This window comes from Schistocerca cancellata, chromosome 1 (assembly GCF_023864275.1).
Source record: "Schistocerca cancellata isolate TAMUIC-IGC-003103 chromosome 1, iqSchCanc2.1, whole genome shotgun sequence".
Lineage (NCBI taxonomy): Eukaryota > Metazoa > Arthropoda > Insecta > Orthoptera > Acrididae > Schistocerca > Schistocerca cancellata.
Genome location: NC_064626.1, coordinates 333,334,952 through 333,354,152, shown reverse-complemented (window position 1 = coordinate 333,354,152; position 19,201 = coordinate 333,334,952). Strand labels below are relative to the sequence as shown.

The 19,201-nt window shown below is 37.1% G+C and overlaps 1 protein-coding gene across 1 annotated transcript in view; it reads left to right on the top strand.

The window, feature by feature from the left end:
- The window catches only part of LOC126173379 (esterase FE4-like), a 124,298-nt gene extending 106,764 nt beyond the window's left edge, over nt 1–17,534 (top strand). Inside the window, exons 10-11 of the mRNA XM_049920952.1 lie at nt 5,322–5,451; nt 17,235–17,534. Of these exons, the coding sequence (XP_049776909.1) occupies nt 5,322–5,451; nt 17,235–17,388 (284 nt within the window). The 3' untranslated portion in view covers nt 17,389–17,534. The remainder of the gene's footprint in view (nt 1–5,321; nt 5,452–17,234) is intronic.
- Nucleotides 17,535–19,201: the final 1,667 nt, after the last annotated feature.

Below are 19,201 nucleotides of genomic sequence, written 5' to 3'. Positions count from 1 at the left end.
CCTGGACATTCAGGAGAAAGAACAAAAGTGTTGTAATGTCAAGCTTTGCCCAGATGGATTTTTATGTCTGTGTGGAAATTGGGAGAATCAGAAAAGTTCCCAAAGTGCTTGTTTGGCCCATATCATATCTCTCACTGCTTGTCAAATAACACATATGAAGCTGAGGCTTATGAGCCTTGATTGAGAAGACAAAAGTGCAGAGACATCATCCATGTTTTCCATATGAAGCCCTACTGCAGTCCTGAGGCGCAAGTTGATGATGAGAGGTTCAAGGGAACTGAAAATCCACTCAACAATCATGATGGGAGGTCGGAGAGGCTATCTTCAATGCACAATATAGTGAAGAAGATGTGACGACATCACCAGGAGATGAGGATCTGCTAGTGTTGCCATGCAGAGGCCATTGATAAGGTCTACATTCAGAGAGCTGTATATGACTCCAATAAGATTTTGTGAAACAGTGGGGTCCCATTCCTCCAGGAGAGAGATCAGTTCCACAAGCTCTAGTTCTTGCAGTGTGGCATAGTAGGTATATGACAGGCTGGCATTCTGCAGGTTATCAGTTCAAACCCAACTGCCAGCAATTATTTGTTATCTAATATGTATTATTTCTGGAAGGTTCTTGAACTATCTTATGATTGTAATGTTTATATGCTCCATGTTATTCAGTGTTTGTGTAAACAACAACATTCTGGAACATTTGACATTTGTTTGGATAGCAGCACTCTCCATTCATTTCAGTTCTGGTCTGGCCATATAGTGGTGTTTTTATATTTGGAGTAGTGTGTGATCTTAACATGATAATATATATATATAACAACAAAGGAAATTAATGGGTACTGGTATTTATCTATTGTGAAACAGCTGTGCAGCCAAGTCTTACACACACACACACACACACACACACACACACACACACACACACAAAGTACAGAGAGGAAGAAGGATGGCTTAGGGTTGACGCCATGGTTAATTCCTAAATAATAATGCTATACATTGTAATTTAGTTCTATTAGTCCTCATTAAATTTAAATTACAATATGAAGTTTTCTTGCTTCTGTGTTATTGTACATTTCTAAATTTACAGCTTACAATAAGTGGAAATCATGTAATCCATCATCACATAGCAACTAATCCACAAATTTTCTTCCAAATTTCTGATGAAAACTATTTCAGGCCACCTTTTAAGTAAATGGCACTACTATCAAACTCATGATTTAAATGGATAAATCTGATTGCTGTTTATGGATACTCTGAAGATCTGAGGTCAGACAAGATTGGTATGAGCTGCATGTGTAATTGCAACGCTCTTGATGAGCCTAATCAAGAAGATGCATGCTTCTTGATTCTCTTCCCCTGAGCAGCCCTTGAAAAGCCTCATCACTTTGAGTTGGTCTTTGTTTGGCATGGAGACTCCTCCTTTTAATAATGGCAGTAGTGGAGTTTGTTGTCAAACATGGAGAGATTTAAAATAATTTTATTTAATAAGTAACCTCAACATAAATTTTGCCTTTGATCTTGTGGAGCAGAAGGTAACCAACTGGCTCTTGTTAAAATTTGCAACCCATCTTTGATCAGTGTAGCAAATTCTTCCTGATGGGTTCCATAATCACCTAATAGTCTTATTCTGAGATAATCCTAGGATCAACTGCAAACACTCTTTTACTGGACTTGATACCAGTGCATAGGTTGTTGGTATATATGTCATAAACAATGATGGCTTCAGTGCATTTTCTTTTAACATCCCTGTCAACATTTCCATTGTTACCATTTCTGGTATTCTATCAAAAGTATTAATGTTTGTGTACTCAGTCTCATCCAAGTTTAATTATTACCATCTGTTCAGGACCCAGTGTAGAAGTCTGTGACAAACATTATGAAACTGCTTTGAATTTACATTATCTTTTGTTACGTGATGAATCCGGAACTGATGCAATCTGTTTATTGCTATGCAAATATGATAAAAATCATGAATATGCTGTATTGACTAATTTCACTTTGCATGAGGATATCATGTTCCACACAATTGTCTAAATATTATCAAAATTAAACAATGGAAAATCCAGGATGGAATGTAACAATACAAGAGAGGGAAAGTGGAGATGCTGAGTTGCAATAAGCACAGCAAAAAAATTCACACAATTATAGCCTTCAGCCATAATGGACTTTGTTAGCAGTAGACACACACACACACACACACACACACACACACACACACACACACACACACACATGCAAACACAACTTGTACACATGTCTGTAGTCTCAGTGAACTGAAACCACACTGAGAGCAGTGCATGATGGGAGTGGCAACTGGGTGGGGGTAAGGAGGAGGCTGGGGTGAGGGAGGGGAGGGATAGTATGGTGGGAGTGGTGGACAGTGAAGTGTTGCAGTTTAGACAGAGGGCAGGAGAGAAGGTGCGGAGGGGAGAGGGGGTCAGTAGCGGAAAGGAGAGAAATAAAAAGAAATTAAAAGACTGGATGTGGCAGTAAAATATGGCTGTGTAGTGCTCGAATAAGAACAGGGAGGGAGCTGGATGGATGAGGACAGTGACTAACAAAGGTTGAGGCCAGGAGTGTTACAGGAACGTAGGATGTATTGCAGAGGAAGTTCCCACATGCGCAATTCAGAAAAGCTGGTGTTGATAAGAAGGGTCCATATGGCACAGGCTGTGAAGCAGTCATTGTGTGTTCAGCAACAGTTTGTCAGTGGCCTTTCATGCAGACAGACAGCTTGTTGGTTGTCATTTCTACGTATAATGCAATAAAAGACCATGGGTGGGATTATCCATGATGGAGCAGTTCTCTTCAAGAGCTTTCTTCATCTTCATCTCAGCATAGAGAAAAACACCAATACATCTGAAAAATAATTATGTAAACTGTATTATATTATCACTGTACAGTAAGATATTAGTTGTGTTGTTTGGTTTGTGGGGCACTCAACTGCGAAGTCATCAGCACCCAGATATTAGTTGCATGTATACTGCCTAAATTCAACATATAAAAATTAGTACCATAGCTGTTACTTCAGTACTTATATTTAATATTAATACTGAACAATGAGTAGCAGCTCCCTACATCTGTAATAGTAGAGAAATTTTTACAATGACCACAGCTACTTGCCAACAACCAACAAAAAAAAAGTTCAAATGTGTGTGAAATCTTATGGGACTTAACTGCTAAGGTCATCAGTCCATAAGCTTACACACTACTTAACCTAAATTATCCTAAGGACAAACACACACACCCATGCCTGAAGGAGGACTGGAACCTCTGCCGGGACCAGCAGCACAGTCCATGACTGCAGCGCTTTAGACGGCTCGGTTAATCCCACGCGGCAACAACTAACAAGCATCTTCTATTCTTGAATGTGGATAGTCATAAAAATTCTAGAAGCAACTGGTAATAATAATTCTATTGCAGTTTTCTTTTGAATTTCTGTGAATAGTAAATGATTACCTTAGCAGAATCTCACTGAAAGATCTCTCTAAAAATTAAGAGACATTCTAATCACTTGCTGTAGCACTCACTGGCACCAAAGTTAGTGTCTAGACAGTCATGAATGGCACAGGAACGTAAACAGAGGATAACAAATAAAAATGAGAAATGGTAACTTATTTTCAAACACCCCTTAACAAAGGGAAATAATTCTGGCACCACTATGAAGATGTAATGGCACTGAAATACAGCAGAAATCACTAAAATTGCGCAAGGCCTGAGGGAATGATGGAATCTCTATCATATCCTACATAAAATATAGAGAGCACTTGAACAAAAATCTGTGCCCAGTAGTTGGAAGAAAATGCAGGGCACACCCATTTAAATGCAGTGTGGTAGAAGTGTTTCACAGAACTACCATTGACAGGATTTCAGAGTGATGCAAAAATTGGCAGTTTGCTGTAAATATGAGTAATGTGTGTTATTCACCATCTTTTGTAACTGTAATAAAAGTCTTATTTAGATCATATGTGTTTTTCTTTGTTTAAAAACACTTTCAGTGGTTGCTGTTATGTTGTGTTTTTCCTTACAAATCTGTTTGCCAGTACTGTAAACATTTCTTGTGTTTCAAATAAATAATTGAAATTTTGTATTGTTTAATAGTAGTAATTTAAAACATGAGAACTGTTTATGATCTTGGAGAAAAGATTTGTACAGAAAACCACATTGTTACAGTGACCACTGAAGATGCTTGAAATGATATGAAACATGTATGGTATAAACAACACTTTTATACAGTCACAAAAGATGGTGCACTGGCTACATTACTTGTGTAACTGTGGTTGCTGAAAAGAGGCTTAAAAAAAGACAAAATTGCTTTAAATGTTCAGAAATGTAAAACCTTGTACTTGAAGTAATGCAAAAATGTAGTACCCTATGGCTACAATACCACAAGAGAAACACACACTATTCATTCACATAAGCAAGCACAACTCACACGCACGTGACCACCAACTCCGGCATCTTGAGCCAACATTCTGGGCTGAGCTGCCAGAGCTGGCAGTCATGTGTGCATGAGGTGCGTTTGTTTCAAGTATACATATATTTGTAATAAAGTCATGTTGGCCCTGATAAACATAGTATTACGCATTCTGATGTATTCCACAGTTTCATATGTTGTCCACCATATATTAACAGAACCACCAGGGGGATGGTGCTAGTAGTGGTGACTGTAGTGGTAATGGATAGATTCCAGTTATTTTTGTGTGGCATGCATCATTACATTGCAATTGTTTGGGTGATGTGTAAGCAGTACACATTACACATGTTATGCTGTCCTGAGTCAGAGTCTGATTTTATCATGTATACTGAAGAAATAAACTGATAAAATAATATTTCTGATAATGTTCTGACACATCTATATGTAGGTTCTCTTGATAATGTGCTGGTATGTCATGAAATGTTACAGTGTTAATGTTTACAGAAGAGCAATAATTCACAGCACTTTTATTCAAAATCAGTTGCCATTTAGAATACAGACCTACAGATGCACACAACTCAAATTGAATTTCATTGTAACGTATGGAAGCTTGAAATTTTCTGTGTGTTTTTAATAGTTTATTTTCGAATAATATTTAAACTGTGTAAGTATATGCTGTATCTTTTATTCAAGAAACATTTGAACAAATACAATTTATATTTCCTATAAATATTATTATTTATGAATTATTTATATCTCTCACATTCTGACACTGTTGGAGCATAAACTACAAATACATCCACTATGAAATTACAATATCTTAAATTACTTTCTGAACAAAATATACTTAAGAAATGGAACTGCATATGATTTTATACTATTTGTTTTCTTGTACGACTTACAGGTGCTGGCCACGGTAATGAAGCCAACTACATGTTCCATTGGGGAGGAGGTGAGAATCTGCAACCAGGGTCTGAAGGAGCTATTACGAGGAGCAGGTTGATACAGATGTGGACAAATTTTGCTAGATACGGGTAAGTTAATACAAAGACAATGCAGCTTCACATTCCCAAATCCATATCATCAGTTGTGATCTAATATCAGCTCTGTGTTGAAAAGACAGTTCCATGCGGTAAAAGTATTTGTTAACAGCTAGTGTTCACATGCACATGTACCAGAAGTGACATATACTCTCTATCTTTGTTATTCAATCCTGAGACTAATTTGCAGCAATATTTCAACTGCCTCATATGTCTACCTTCCTCTTCATTTCTATATATGTACAGCATTTCACATCATTCATAATCTACTGCATATATGGCATCCTTGGTCATCCCCAGTGATTCCTTTCTTTCATGGTTCATCCTACTATTGCTCCAAAAATGCTATTGTGTCTTAAAACATGTCCTATGAGTTTCTCTCTTCTTGGGATGTGTCTCCACAGAGCTCTGGTTTTCTGTGCTCTTCTCAATGCTTCTTCATTAGTAACACTGTGTCTCCAGCTCATCATCATCATTCTTCTGTACCACCAAATCTCCAAGGATACTAGCCATCTTTGCTCTTGTTTTCCTACTGTCCAAGTTTCAGACTCATCTAGAGCCACATTCCAAAAAAATGCTTTCATAATCGAGTCCTTATTTCAGAATGATGTTCTCACTGGTGAATAAGTTCTTTCTTAAATTATAAGCAATTTTGTCGTTTCATATTCAGCTCACACTTCCTTTCTGGCTTCTACCATCCCTTATAATCCTGCTTCCCAAATAGGTAAATTCTTGTAACATTTCTGGCTCCTCTCTTCCAGTTCATATTCTTAAAGGTTCATATTCTTCTTCAGCAGCACATACCATTACTTTAGTCTTTCACTTGTGACCTATATAGTATTAACAGGTGGTGCCACCTATTTTGTGTGGCTGTTGACTCCTTTCTTATCTGGGAGTTATTTTTTGCCCTCTAACTTCAAATTTGTGTCCGAAAGCTTTATGCTAGTGTGTGTAAGTGTCTTTTAATTGTGCCTATCTGCAACTTAATGTGTGTTCTTTATGTTAAGTAACAATTTTTCATTTTTAAATTGGTCTTTTTCTTTGTTCTCATCATATAATGCATTTTTTAGTTGTGTAAAGCAGCTTCTGATGTCAATCACTGCATATCTTCTTTCTTTTATCCACACTGGCTTCTTTAATTTTCATCTGATACTGGCTACAGAAAATCCTTTCCATTGTGCTGAAGACCTTCCCTAGAGGTTCTTTCATCTCCATGACCACAGAAATACCATCTGCATAATGCAGCATTTCTATTTTCTGCCCATTAATTTTTATCCTAACCTCAACAATTTCACAAATTCATCCATAACTTCTGCATGTAAGTACCGAATATAAGAGAAAAAAAAAGTACATCCCATGTCTCATACCTTTTCAATTTTTTGCTTCCTGTTCCTGAAGAAAATTTCTAATCACAGCCACTTCACTTCTACAGAAGCCCTGTATCACCAGCAGATCTTTGTAGTTTAGACCTGCTTTCTTGAGCACTCTGAAACTCTCTAGCTAGGAAGTCCCAACAGTCAGCATCTGAAATATAAGGTGCATGACATGAAAGTGATTTCAACAATAATAGCATTACTATGCTATTAAAATGTCACATTTCACCAGAAGCACCTTGTAATGTTTACTATAAATTACAATATTATGAGAAGGCAAGTTGCTACACACCATATAACAGAGATGCTAAGTCACAGATAGCCACAATAAAAAGACTCTCACAATTATAGCTTTCAGCCATTAAGGCCATTGTCAACAGTAGACAAACATGTGTGCGCATGTACACACACACACACACACACACACACACACACACACACACACACCATCGTCGTCCTTCTGTTGGACACAAACCCTCCGTTATCAGATGAGCATCTGCAAGTTGAGGTACTACAGTGTTAACATTGTGACCCTGCCATTCTACATCCCTTCATCTCTTCACTCAGCGAGATTCGAATCACGTCTCCATACATTGGTTCTTCTCCACATTTTGGCCCATCAGCTTTTTCTTGATCTGGCCATCAACCCACCTGACCACGCCTTCTGCAGAATTTTGTGATGGATCAACCACTTCGTGTTCCACCATCAACTTCATCACTGGACAACATGAAGGTACGAATCATCCAGCCCCCAGACCACAGAACGTCCTTGAATATGACGCAGATGCTACATGCCACCCTCTCCCCAGGACTAATTACAAGTACTCCATACTGTGGGGGGGGGGGGGGGGGGACTGTGTGGCATCGTGGTGTCCATATAAGACATCAACCCTCAAATAGGGACTCTATCTCTGCTCACAAATTCTTTCGGTGAAAAGTTTGAGATGATTAAATCTGTTTATATGACTTCTTGTATATACACGTGTAGGTGCTTGTACTTAAATATACATATGTATTGAAATATATAGTGGAAGTGTTTGATTTCGGGATAGTAACTCATTGCATTTCCACATTGGTAAACATTACAAGGTTTGTTTCCTTGGTGCTTCTGGCCAGATGTGACATTTTAATAACATAATGCTGTTATCATATTCAAAAGCACTGTCATGTTGTGCAATTTATACTTTAGATTATGACCATATGCATGGCATACAATTTTTTCAAAGAAACAACAATGATGCATTCACATTTGTTACTTTAGGTGACTACTATATTTGTATAACTATACAACCAATGTAGTTGTTTGATTTTCATATTTTAGTTCTCTTCTCTTGATTTAGTGGTGTGTTACTATATTTTAGATACACTTGACAATGAGCAGTGCCCAAAACTAGAAGTGGAAAGAAAACACTTAAACATAGCTTGCTGGAATAATGCCTTTCCTCAAATTTATTATGGCTTCTGGGGACGACGCAGAAAAAAAGGTTAAATAAATACTTAGAAATAGGCAGTATTATGTAACTGGATAAATAAACAATCTATTCACCAATCAGCAGCAGGAGAACACACGCATATAAGGGTTAAGAAAATTTGCAAGCTTTCAGAGCAATTGGTTCCTTCTTCTGGCAGAAGACTTGAGGGGGAAAGGAAGAGGGATGAAGAAAAATGACTGGCAACGTTTGGAAAAGTTGCCCAGAATCCTGGGTCAGGTGAGACTTACTGAATGGAATGAAAAGAAAAGGCCTGGGGTTATAGGGGACGTTTCCGAACTCTGCCAATTTCCTAAACCTCACCAGTCCTTTCTCTTCATCCCTCTTCCTTCCCCTTCAGCCTTCTACCATAAGAAGGAGCCACTGGCTTAACCATTATATGTGTGCATGTTCTCCTGCCCCCTCTTGGTGAGTAGATTTTTTTATCTCTCCAAATTCATTATGTTTTCAAAAATTGAAAATTGATTATTTTTGTTGATATATTAGAAAGAGGCAACACTAATGAGTGACTGCAAAACTTAACTGAGTTCCTGATGTAATCATCATCCCCTCAACCAACAAAGAGAAAAGCAAACTCTGGTTTGACAGTGAAAGCTACATAAGAAGATACTCGTCCTGGAAAAACTGAATGAGCAGGACAAGAAAAACTCAAAAATCCAAGATGCAGCAATATGGAAAAATAACACAATATAGCACACTCTTGGATAAAAAAAGAAATAATAATAATTCAGATCAAGAAAGAAAAATTACTACAGGAAGCAGAAGCAAAGCCCTATAAATGTCTGAACTCATGGAGAACAGAGATGACTCCAACTATCTCTATGACAGTATGGAAAAACTGCTTGGTAAACTTGCTCCAGAAGAAGACCTCACATTATCAAATCAAGAGAACAATCTCCTTAACTGAAAAGGAACAGATAGCAGAATATGAAGTCTGGCAGACAACTGAAAGAAACAAATTCCATAAAGCAGATTGCTCAAACAATATCTTGTACAAGTTAACAAAAGAAGCAATGCTACAAACTGTGAAACTCTGGACAGGTCTATAGAGGTGAATGGAAATAATTTTGACCCCCAACATTATGAAGAGGTTCAACAGATAAAGTGCCAATGACCTCATCACAGTGGTAACACCGGTTCACATCCGGTCACCGAAGTTAAGCAATGTCAGGCTTGATTAGTACTTGGGAAACAAGAACTGAAAAGACTCAAAAGCTACAAATACCTATGAATTACACAGCAAGTGATAGGCAATACATTTTCCAAGTTCACTAAATACAGAGTATCAAGAGTGATGCAGACAATCTCTGAGATAAAGAAACTGAGTCTACCATCCATAAAAAGTGTCCTGAGACTATTCAACATAAAGGCTGGGCCCTTTGCATCAAATAACATAGAAGTTATATGGAAACACCTAACACATTCAGATATCAAACTATTAAAGGAAACCGAACCAGCCTATGTGACCCACCATGAATTGTTCTCCTGTGACAACCTCTTCATCTCAGAGTAGCACTTGCAACTTAGGTCCTCAATTATTTGTTGGGTGCATTCCTAGTCTCTGCCTTCCTCTACAGTTTTTACTCTCTGCAGCTCCCTCTAGTACCATGGATGTTATTCCCTGATGTCTTAACAGATGTTCTGTCATCCTGTCCCTTCTTGTGGTCAGTGTTTTCCACATATTCTTTTTCTCTCCAATTATGTTTAGAGCCTTCTTATTCCTTACCTTATCATCCTACCTAATTTTCATCATCTGTCTGTAGTACTCATCTGAAATGCTTTGATTCTCTTCTGTTCTGCTTTTCCCATGGTCAGTGTTTCACTAACATACAATGCTGTGCTCCAAACATACATCATCAGAAATTTCTTTCTCAAATCAAGGCATATGTTGGACACTATTAGATTTCTCTTGGTCAGGAATGACCTATTTGCCAGTATTAGTGTATTTTTTATGTCTTCCTTTCTGCATTCATTGTATGTTATTTTCCAGCCTAATTAGATGAAATCTTCTACTCCTGGGCCACATTTCTGGTATTAAGTTTCTCATTCATTTCATTTCTGCTACTTCTCATTACTTTTGTCTTTCTTCAATTTGCTCTCAACTAATACTCTGACTCATTAGAGTGTTCATCCCGTTCAACAGGTACTGCAGTTCTTCTTCACTTCCACCAAGGATAGCATTCTCATCAGCAAGTCTTGTCACTGATATCCTTTAAACTTCAATTACAATTCTATTCTTCAATCTTTCTTTTATTTCCATCATTGCTTCTTCAGTGTATAGATTGAACAGTAGGGGAGGAAGGCTACATCCCTGTTTTGCATCCTTTTTAATCTGGGAACCCCGGTTTTGGTCTTCCACTCTTACTATTCCCTCTTAGCTCTTGTACATGTTGTATATTACCCACCTCTCCCTATAACTTACTCTTATTTTCCTCAGACTCTTGAACATCTTGCATGATTTGACATCATCAAATGCTTTTTCTGGGTCAACAAATCCTGTGAATGTGTCTTGATTTCTCTTTAGTTGTGTTTCCATTACCAGCCACAATGTCAGAAATGCCTCTCTCCAGTGACTTTACCTTTCCTAAAGTCAAACTGATCATCATCTAACATATCCTCAATTTTCTTTTCCAGTCTTCTGTATATTATTCTTGTCAACACTTCTACATCTACATGATTACTCTGCTATTCACAATAAAGTGCCAGAGGGTTCAATGAACCACCTTCATGCTGTCTCTCTACCGTTCCACTATTGAATGGCACACGGGAAAAACAAGCACTTAAATTTTTCTGTGCAAGCCCTGATTTCTCTTATTTTATCATGATGATCATTTCTCCCTATGTCGGTGGGTACCAACAGAATGTTTTCGCAATTGGAAGAGTGATGATTGTTTTAATGATTGCCACTCCAATTCACGTATCATGTCTGTGACACTATCTCCCCTATTTCGCAATAAGACTAAACAAGCTGCCCTTCTCTGTACCTTTTCAATGTCATCTGTCAGTCCCACCGGATGCGGGTCCCACACTTCACAGCAATACTCCAGAACAGGGCAGACAAGCATAGTGTAAGCAGTCTCTTTGGTAGACCTATTGCACCTTCTAAGTGTTCTGCCAATGAATCGCAACCTTTGGTTTGCTCTACCCACAATATTATCTATGTGATCTTCCCAATTTAGGTTATTTGTAATTGTAATCCCTAAGTATTTAGTTTAATTTACAGCCTTCAGATTTGTGTAACTTATCACGTAATTGAAATTTAGCTGATTTCTTTTAGTACTCATGTGAATAACTTCACACTTTTCTTTATTCAGGGTCAGTTGCCACTTTTCACACCATACAGATATCTTATCTAAATAATTTTGCAATTCGTTTTGATCATCTGATGACTTTACAAGATGGTAAATGACAGCATCATCTGCAAACAATCTAAGACGGCTACTCAGATTGTCTCCTATGTTGTTACTATAGATCAAGAACGTTAGAGGGCCTATAACACTTCCTTGGGAATGCCAGATATTACTTCTGTTTTACTCGATGACTTTCCATCTATTACTACGAACTGTGACCTTTCTGGCAGGAAATCATGAATTCACTTGAACAACTGAGGTGATACTCCATAGGCACACAGTTTGGTTAGAAGAAGCTTGTAAGGAATGGCGTCGAAACCCTTCTGGAAGTCTAATAATATGGAATCAATTTGAAGCCCCTGTCACATCTGTACACAACAATCATAATACCTATCCATTACAGCAGTTGCTCTTGTTTGAAGCTCGTAAAAATATGTAACAATCGAATGGTGCACTCACCTTATTAGTAGCAGGAACTAGCGGTGCACTCACGCTGATGGTCTAACTGACACTGAGCTGTTATAACCAAACAAACAAAAGCCTGCATGATATAGAAGTCAATACAGTGGTCAATATCACCCTCTTTGGCAATATTGTTGGCAGAATGAGGGTAACTTCTTATGCTGGAAATCTTCAGCCAGCAATTCTGATTACTTTTAAGCAAAATTTAAGTGGTGGCAGGGTTTGAAACCAGGACAAAGGACATTTTGATTACTATTCAAAGACACTACCCATAGACCACCATCTTAAAATTTATGCAAACCGGAATAACCTACATCTTGGTTGTTGCAAGCTACTTCATTCAAAATTGGATGACAGCCAACACCCTGATATCAACAATACAGGGACTTCTGGAAGACTGGTAGCAAAAAGCTGGATACATATATCATGGAATCCTTGACACCCTATCAACAACAGATGACCAATGGAAGGAAGACAACCTCTGAGATAGAGAAACATAGTCTACTGTCCATAAGAACTATACTGCAACTGTAAATACAAAAAACTGCAATGAGTCACTTTTTTGAATAGTTATTTATTATTCCATGAACGTGTTTTCAGACCTTTTCAGTTTCATCTTCAGATGGTTTTCTGGAAGTTACATCACTATTTCTAGCTTAATGCTGGGTGCTGGCTTTGTGACAAGAAGATGGAACACACTTTAATTAGCAAATTTGGCATTCATATTGACAGACAAACAATAGTCATGGAGATACATTAAAGCATGTTCCATCTTCTTGTCACAGAGCCAGCACCCAGCATTAGCTAGAAATAGTGATGTAACTTCCAGAAAACCATCTGAAGATGAACCTGAAAAGGTCTGAAAACTGGTTCATAGAATAATAAATAATCATTCAAAAATTGTCTGGTTGCAGTTTTATGTATTTACATTCAATTAACAGTCAAAGGTTCTAAAATATCAAGAATAGATAAGCTTAATCTGTCCTGAGACTGTTCACCATAAAGGTTTGGCCCTTTGTATCATGACATGCAAGTTATATGGAGACACCTTACATACTCAGCCTACCTGAGAAGAACATCAAACATCTTAAAATACATGCAAAAGGGAATAACCTACATTTTGGCAGACACAACCTTCTTCATTGAAGACCTGATTCTGGCCCATACTGACACCACAGAGCACTGGGCTTCTGGAAGACAGGCAGCAAAAAGCAAGAGACATAGGTCACAGACACCTCGACACCGCAGCAGCATCAAATAACAAATGGAAGGAAGGTAACATTTGAGATAAAGAAACTGAGACTCTTACCCACAAGTACAGCCATGAGACTATTCAAAAAATGTGCTTAGCTTCTCACTCTTATTAACTCATGCACAATGTTTTAGTAGTAATCTCAGTCTTGCATCTTACCTGTCTTCCACCTTTAAACTCTCAGTTTTCAAATCTCATTTGATGCAGTCCATCTCATCCCATACAGTAAGTCTCTCCTGACTTGTGATTCTGGGAGACTTTCCCATATCTACCCATTTTCCTAGACCTCTCCAGTTCTTTTCCTTCACCCTTCTTCCTTCCCCTTCAACCCTTATGCCTGAAGAAGGACCCACTGGCTCCAAAAGCTTGCCAGTCACAACAGTCTTTTATGTGTGTGTCCTGCTGCTGCTTGGTGACTAGATTAGATTAGATTATTACTTGTTCCATAGATCATGAATACGACACTTCATAATGATGTGGAACATGTCAGGTTAATATAAGGTGTCTATACAAGATATTACATTACACAAAACATTATATGACACTTAATAACCTTTTTTTTGGGGGGGGGGGGGGGGGGTTGGTTGAGGAAATTACCCACTTACTATATCCAAAAATTCATCTAATGAGTAGAAGGAGTTGCCATTAAGAAATTCTTTTAATTTCCTTTTAAATGCTATATGGCTATCTGTCAGACTTTTGATGCTATTAGGTAAGTGACCAAAGACTTTTGTGGCAGCATAATTTACCCGCTTCTGAGCCAAAGTTAGATTTAACCTTGAATAGTGAAGATCATCCTTTCTCCTAGTGTTGTAGCCATGTACACTGCTATTACTTTTGAATTCGTTTGGATTGTTAATAACAAATTTCATAAGTGAATACATATATAGTGAGGCTACAGTGAAGATCCCTAGCTCTTTAAGTAAGTGTCTGCAGGATGATCTTGGATGAGTCCAGCAATTAATCTGATTACACACTTTTGTGCAATGAATGCTCTTTTACTCAATGATGAGTTACCCAAGAATATGATGCCATATGAAAGCAGAGAATGAAAATAGGCATGGTAAGCTAATTTACTGAGATGCCTATCACCAAAATTTGCAATGACCCTAATAGCATAAGTAGTTGAACTCAAACGTTGCAGCAGATCCTCAGTGTGTTTTTTCCAGTTCAACCCCTCATCAATGCAAACACCTAGAAATTTTGAATATTCTACCTTAGCTACCGATTTCTGATTGAAGTCTATATTTATTAATGGTGTCATTCCATTTACTGTGTGGAACTGTATATACTGTGTTTTGTCAAAGTTTAATGAGAGCCCATTTGCAGAGAACCACTTAATGATTTTCTGAAAAACATCATTTAGAATTTCACCAGTTAATTCTTGTCTGTTGGGTGTGATAGCTATACTTGTGTCATCGACAAAAAGTACCAGCCTTGCATCTTCATGAATATAGAATAGCAAGTCATTAATATATATTAAGAACAGCAGAGGACCCAAGACCGAACCGTGTGGCACCCCATCCTTGATTGTTCCCCAGTTTGAGAAATCACCAGTTTTTTGCATATTATGTGAACTGCTTATTTCAACTTTCAGCACTCTTTTTGTTTTTTTAATGATAAAATATTGTAATTCTTGCTCAAAACTGCAAAAGCACCACCTGCAACCTATTTGTCATACATGTTTACAGTGGATCTATGAGAATTCGAATGAAAGTTGTCTTGAATGTTTGGGCATTGTACCACAAATATTGGCCAATGTTGGCCCAAATGTATGGATGAAGGTGAAGGGCAATGGAGATTCGCATTGGAATGTTGTTTGAAATGTAACAAGTGTGTTGTTAAATAATGGTTTTCTTAAAGTTAATAAGGTCCAGTGAATAAACTTTACTTTCACATTTGGATTGATATAAAATAGGTAAGATGAAAATATTTGTAGTGTAACATTCACTACATGTTAATGGAAGGGATGTAGTCATGACGAGCTGTAAAGATGCATACACACTGATCTCAAAAGATGTTTTCAAAACATATTTCCACTTCCCACTTGTGGATACTGTTTGAAAATATGTTTAGAAATATGCTTTGAAACACAGAAACAACTGTCCATAGCAATGTTGACATAAATCAAAGGAAACAATGTTTCAGGCCAGCTATACCATGTCACCGCTGCACGATGCTAGCACATGTTTATGTGTCACATTGTATTTGGTGTACAGAGTTGCTCTGTGTTGTCTTTTCACTTGTTCTATTGAGTTTTTCTGGGAAAAAATATGGAGTAGAAAAGGCAGCAGACTGTTTAGTTGTTATTGTGCTATTGTTGTACCAGGCTGAGGTTTGCTTGTGGAACGTGCAGATCAAGCAGTACAAGAACAGCACAAAAGAGACACTCTGCAGAGAACTACTGTACATTTTATACTAGCTCTGGCTGTGTTGAAAAGAAAATAAAGTTGTTTCTCACCCAGTATTGATGAGAAAAAAGGAAAGGGGTGAACAGTATAACATCAAGCAATGTGCAACACTGTTGTGTAATGTAATATGGTTCAGCTATTTGCTTTCACAGTTTTGTGATGATGGTCATGAAGTAAAGGGAACTAGATGCTGTGTACAAAAGGGTACAATTCCCCCGTCACTTTCATAAGAAACTGGAAACTGATGATATTCTCGATGAAATAATTTTTGTTTATTTATGTGGAATCATACCAACCAAATAAAAGTTTAATAATACGTATATTTAATGATGTTTTTCATTTATTTACCATTACATAAATCATCAGGTCTTCTTCCAAGACTCCATAGATTTTAGGTACTGTTTGAAATATAACTTGCTTCAAAATGTGAACTAAGTATGCAAAGCTCTGAAGTGAATATCCCATTGTCAAAAGATCAGGAGTTAGTTCAAACCTTTCGATCACCATAGGTGCTTTCCTGAAATTTATCTCTTTTTGCCAGAAATTTAAAACTGGTGGAAGACATTTGAATGAAGTTATGAAAATCAGAGCTGTCTTCTATATTCAGTTCCATTAACAAGTTATTACCATCAGTTCTGTAGTATGTTTTCATATACCAATGACAACAAGGCCTTTCATTTTGTTTGCATGAACCTTCTTCAAGTATTAATAGTGCAGCACCACATATCATTACAAATTCCTTGCCGCTAGAGATAATGTAGCAGAAGATACAAAAACTATATGACAAATAGCATTACAGACAATGTGATTACACTGCGAGAAATGTTTGCCAGTGTGGAGAAAGTCAAAGACCAGGAACAAATTGTAAATATGTTATGAAACGCGACAGGATACAAGTTTCCAACTGAAATATCTTAAAGGTGGCAGCATGTGTGCGGCTTAAACATAATGATGAATAGGAGCACCATGTTTTAACTAACACTCTTGTGTATGTGTGTGTGTGTGTGTGTGTGTTGTGTGTGTGTGTGTGCATGCATTTATTTATTTATTTTATTTATCCATCGGTTGACAATAAATATTGTATGGATGTAAAGTAACTATAAGTATTTTGTTGCCCTTTGCTCTTTTACATAATACATTATGACATAATGAATATGAATTCTATTAAAAATTTAAAAATACTGATGATTCCTAGTGCTATATGTTATGATTTATTTACTTCTCTTACTTTTCTTCCTCTATCCCACCTTGCACCCCCCTCAACCCCTTTATCTGTTGAAGGTAATAGATGTATATGTGTTATGAATAGGCTCATCTTCTCTAGTCTGCTACTAATGGCACTTGCTCACTATGATACATTTGGTTTGCAGTTACCATTTCTTTGTATTAGTTAACTGTTCAGAACTTTCTACGCAAAACCCATTCATGTTATGTTTCAGAAATCCCACACCAACTGTGGACTCAGTGATTACTCAATACTGGACTCCATACACCACCGATGGAAAAGCTTACCTGCATTTTGATGTCAATTTATCTATTGAAAGCAACTTGAAGTATGATGAATTTAATTTCTGGCATAATCTCCTGCCATGAGGCTGGACAGTACACAGACCTTAATAATACGCAACCACCATTGTATCAAATACGTATTTTACAAATTGTAAAAGTTAGTCTGTCATTATCAGTCATTGTAGTTTAATAATTAATAAATTTCTCTGCCAAGATTTATTCTTCCATTATACTTTGTCACTGTTGTTAATTGTTTGAAACTGGTTTTGAAAACACTTTAATAAAAACAATGTAGAACTAGCTTGAAAAAACCTGTAACTGATGTGTGAGGGGTAGTCAAATGAAAATCAAACATCTGGAACAATGGGATCATGGAATGGTTTCATTCGAAAGAAGCACCATATATGTTATGACATTTATACCATTGGAATGATAAGATGATTAGTTCCTGTTTTGTAGAATGTGTTTGGCCACTGACAGATCCATAGCTGCACCCAATGTTAATGGTTTTTTGGGTTGATTTGTGGGAGGAGACCAAACAGCGAGGTCATCGGTCTCATTGGATTAGGGAAGAATGGGGAAGGAAGTCAGCTGTGTCCTTTCAAAGGAACCATCCTGGCATTTGCCTGAAGCAATTTAGGGAAATCACAGAAAACGTAAATCAGGATGGCTGGACGCGGGATTGAACTGCCGTCCTCCTGAATGCGGGTCCAGTGTGCTAACCACTGCCCACCTCTCTCGGTAGAATGTTAATGATCAAATGTAAATGTTATACTATCATTTGTTTTTCATTGGATTATACAGTCAAATATTTCATTAGGATAGAAGTTGATGATTATCCACCAACATGCAAACATATATGTGTAAATATATATAGTGAACTTTTTTGAATCAACCATCAGTATTCATCTGACTTCAAAATGAGAATCTTTTCTGGACAAGTTAATACTGTTTAGAACTTATCAAGGGTGTTAACTAATATGATTTAGTAATACCACTGTGAAGAAAAGTGAGCTGGTCAGGATATATTTGATAATCATATTCATTCCAAGCACCAATTAATAATACCTCTATGAAGAACTGAATGCAAACTGGTGTCACCAAAGTGAATAGAAATAAAGATATGTTTTTCAACTCAAATCATTGGTGTTGTGGTTTTATTGAATTGTGAGACCTCCAATAAAACAGTTTCAGAATATGAAACTTTGATTCAGTGTATGCCATCGAGGACTTACAATGACATAACCAAATCAGTATTGTTCCTGCTATAACCCTAGCTTGCATTTTGATTTCCCCATGATACTGCTCCCCTCTCAAAAACTTCTTTCCAAAATTAATTATTAACATATGAGTCATTTCAGGAAGAAAATTATTCCAAGGGTGATGAATGAAATCTACAGATGGAATATACCTCACCCCCAGAAAACTTCATTTAAGAATATTTGTCCACATGCCGAAACTTATTTAAAATCAGTTAATTGGAAAATCTTCTTGTAATTCTACAAGTTTCTTATGCATATTGACTGCTTACCCTACCAAAGCAGACACATTCTTTCCCACTTCATCAACTATCACGTTAATTGCAGAAATTCTGCCATTAGTACCATATTTGAAGATTCAACTTTGTTTTATAGCCTACATCTAAGATCAACAATTTCAGATTGTAACTTATGATCCTCAAATTTTATTACATGCCTATTTTTTCAAAAATTTTTGGAGGTTTTTTTCAAATTCTTTGAACAAATTTAGTTTGACATTTTTGATCCTGTTTTCCACTAGTTCCATCCTGTCATTTAAATGTTTCCACCCTGATGTGACAATAAGATTTAATTCATTGATTTCTCCTTTGATTTCTGCCATTACTCTGAAATTAAGCGTTTAGCTCATTATGTGGGTC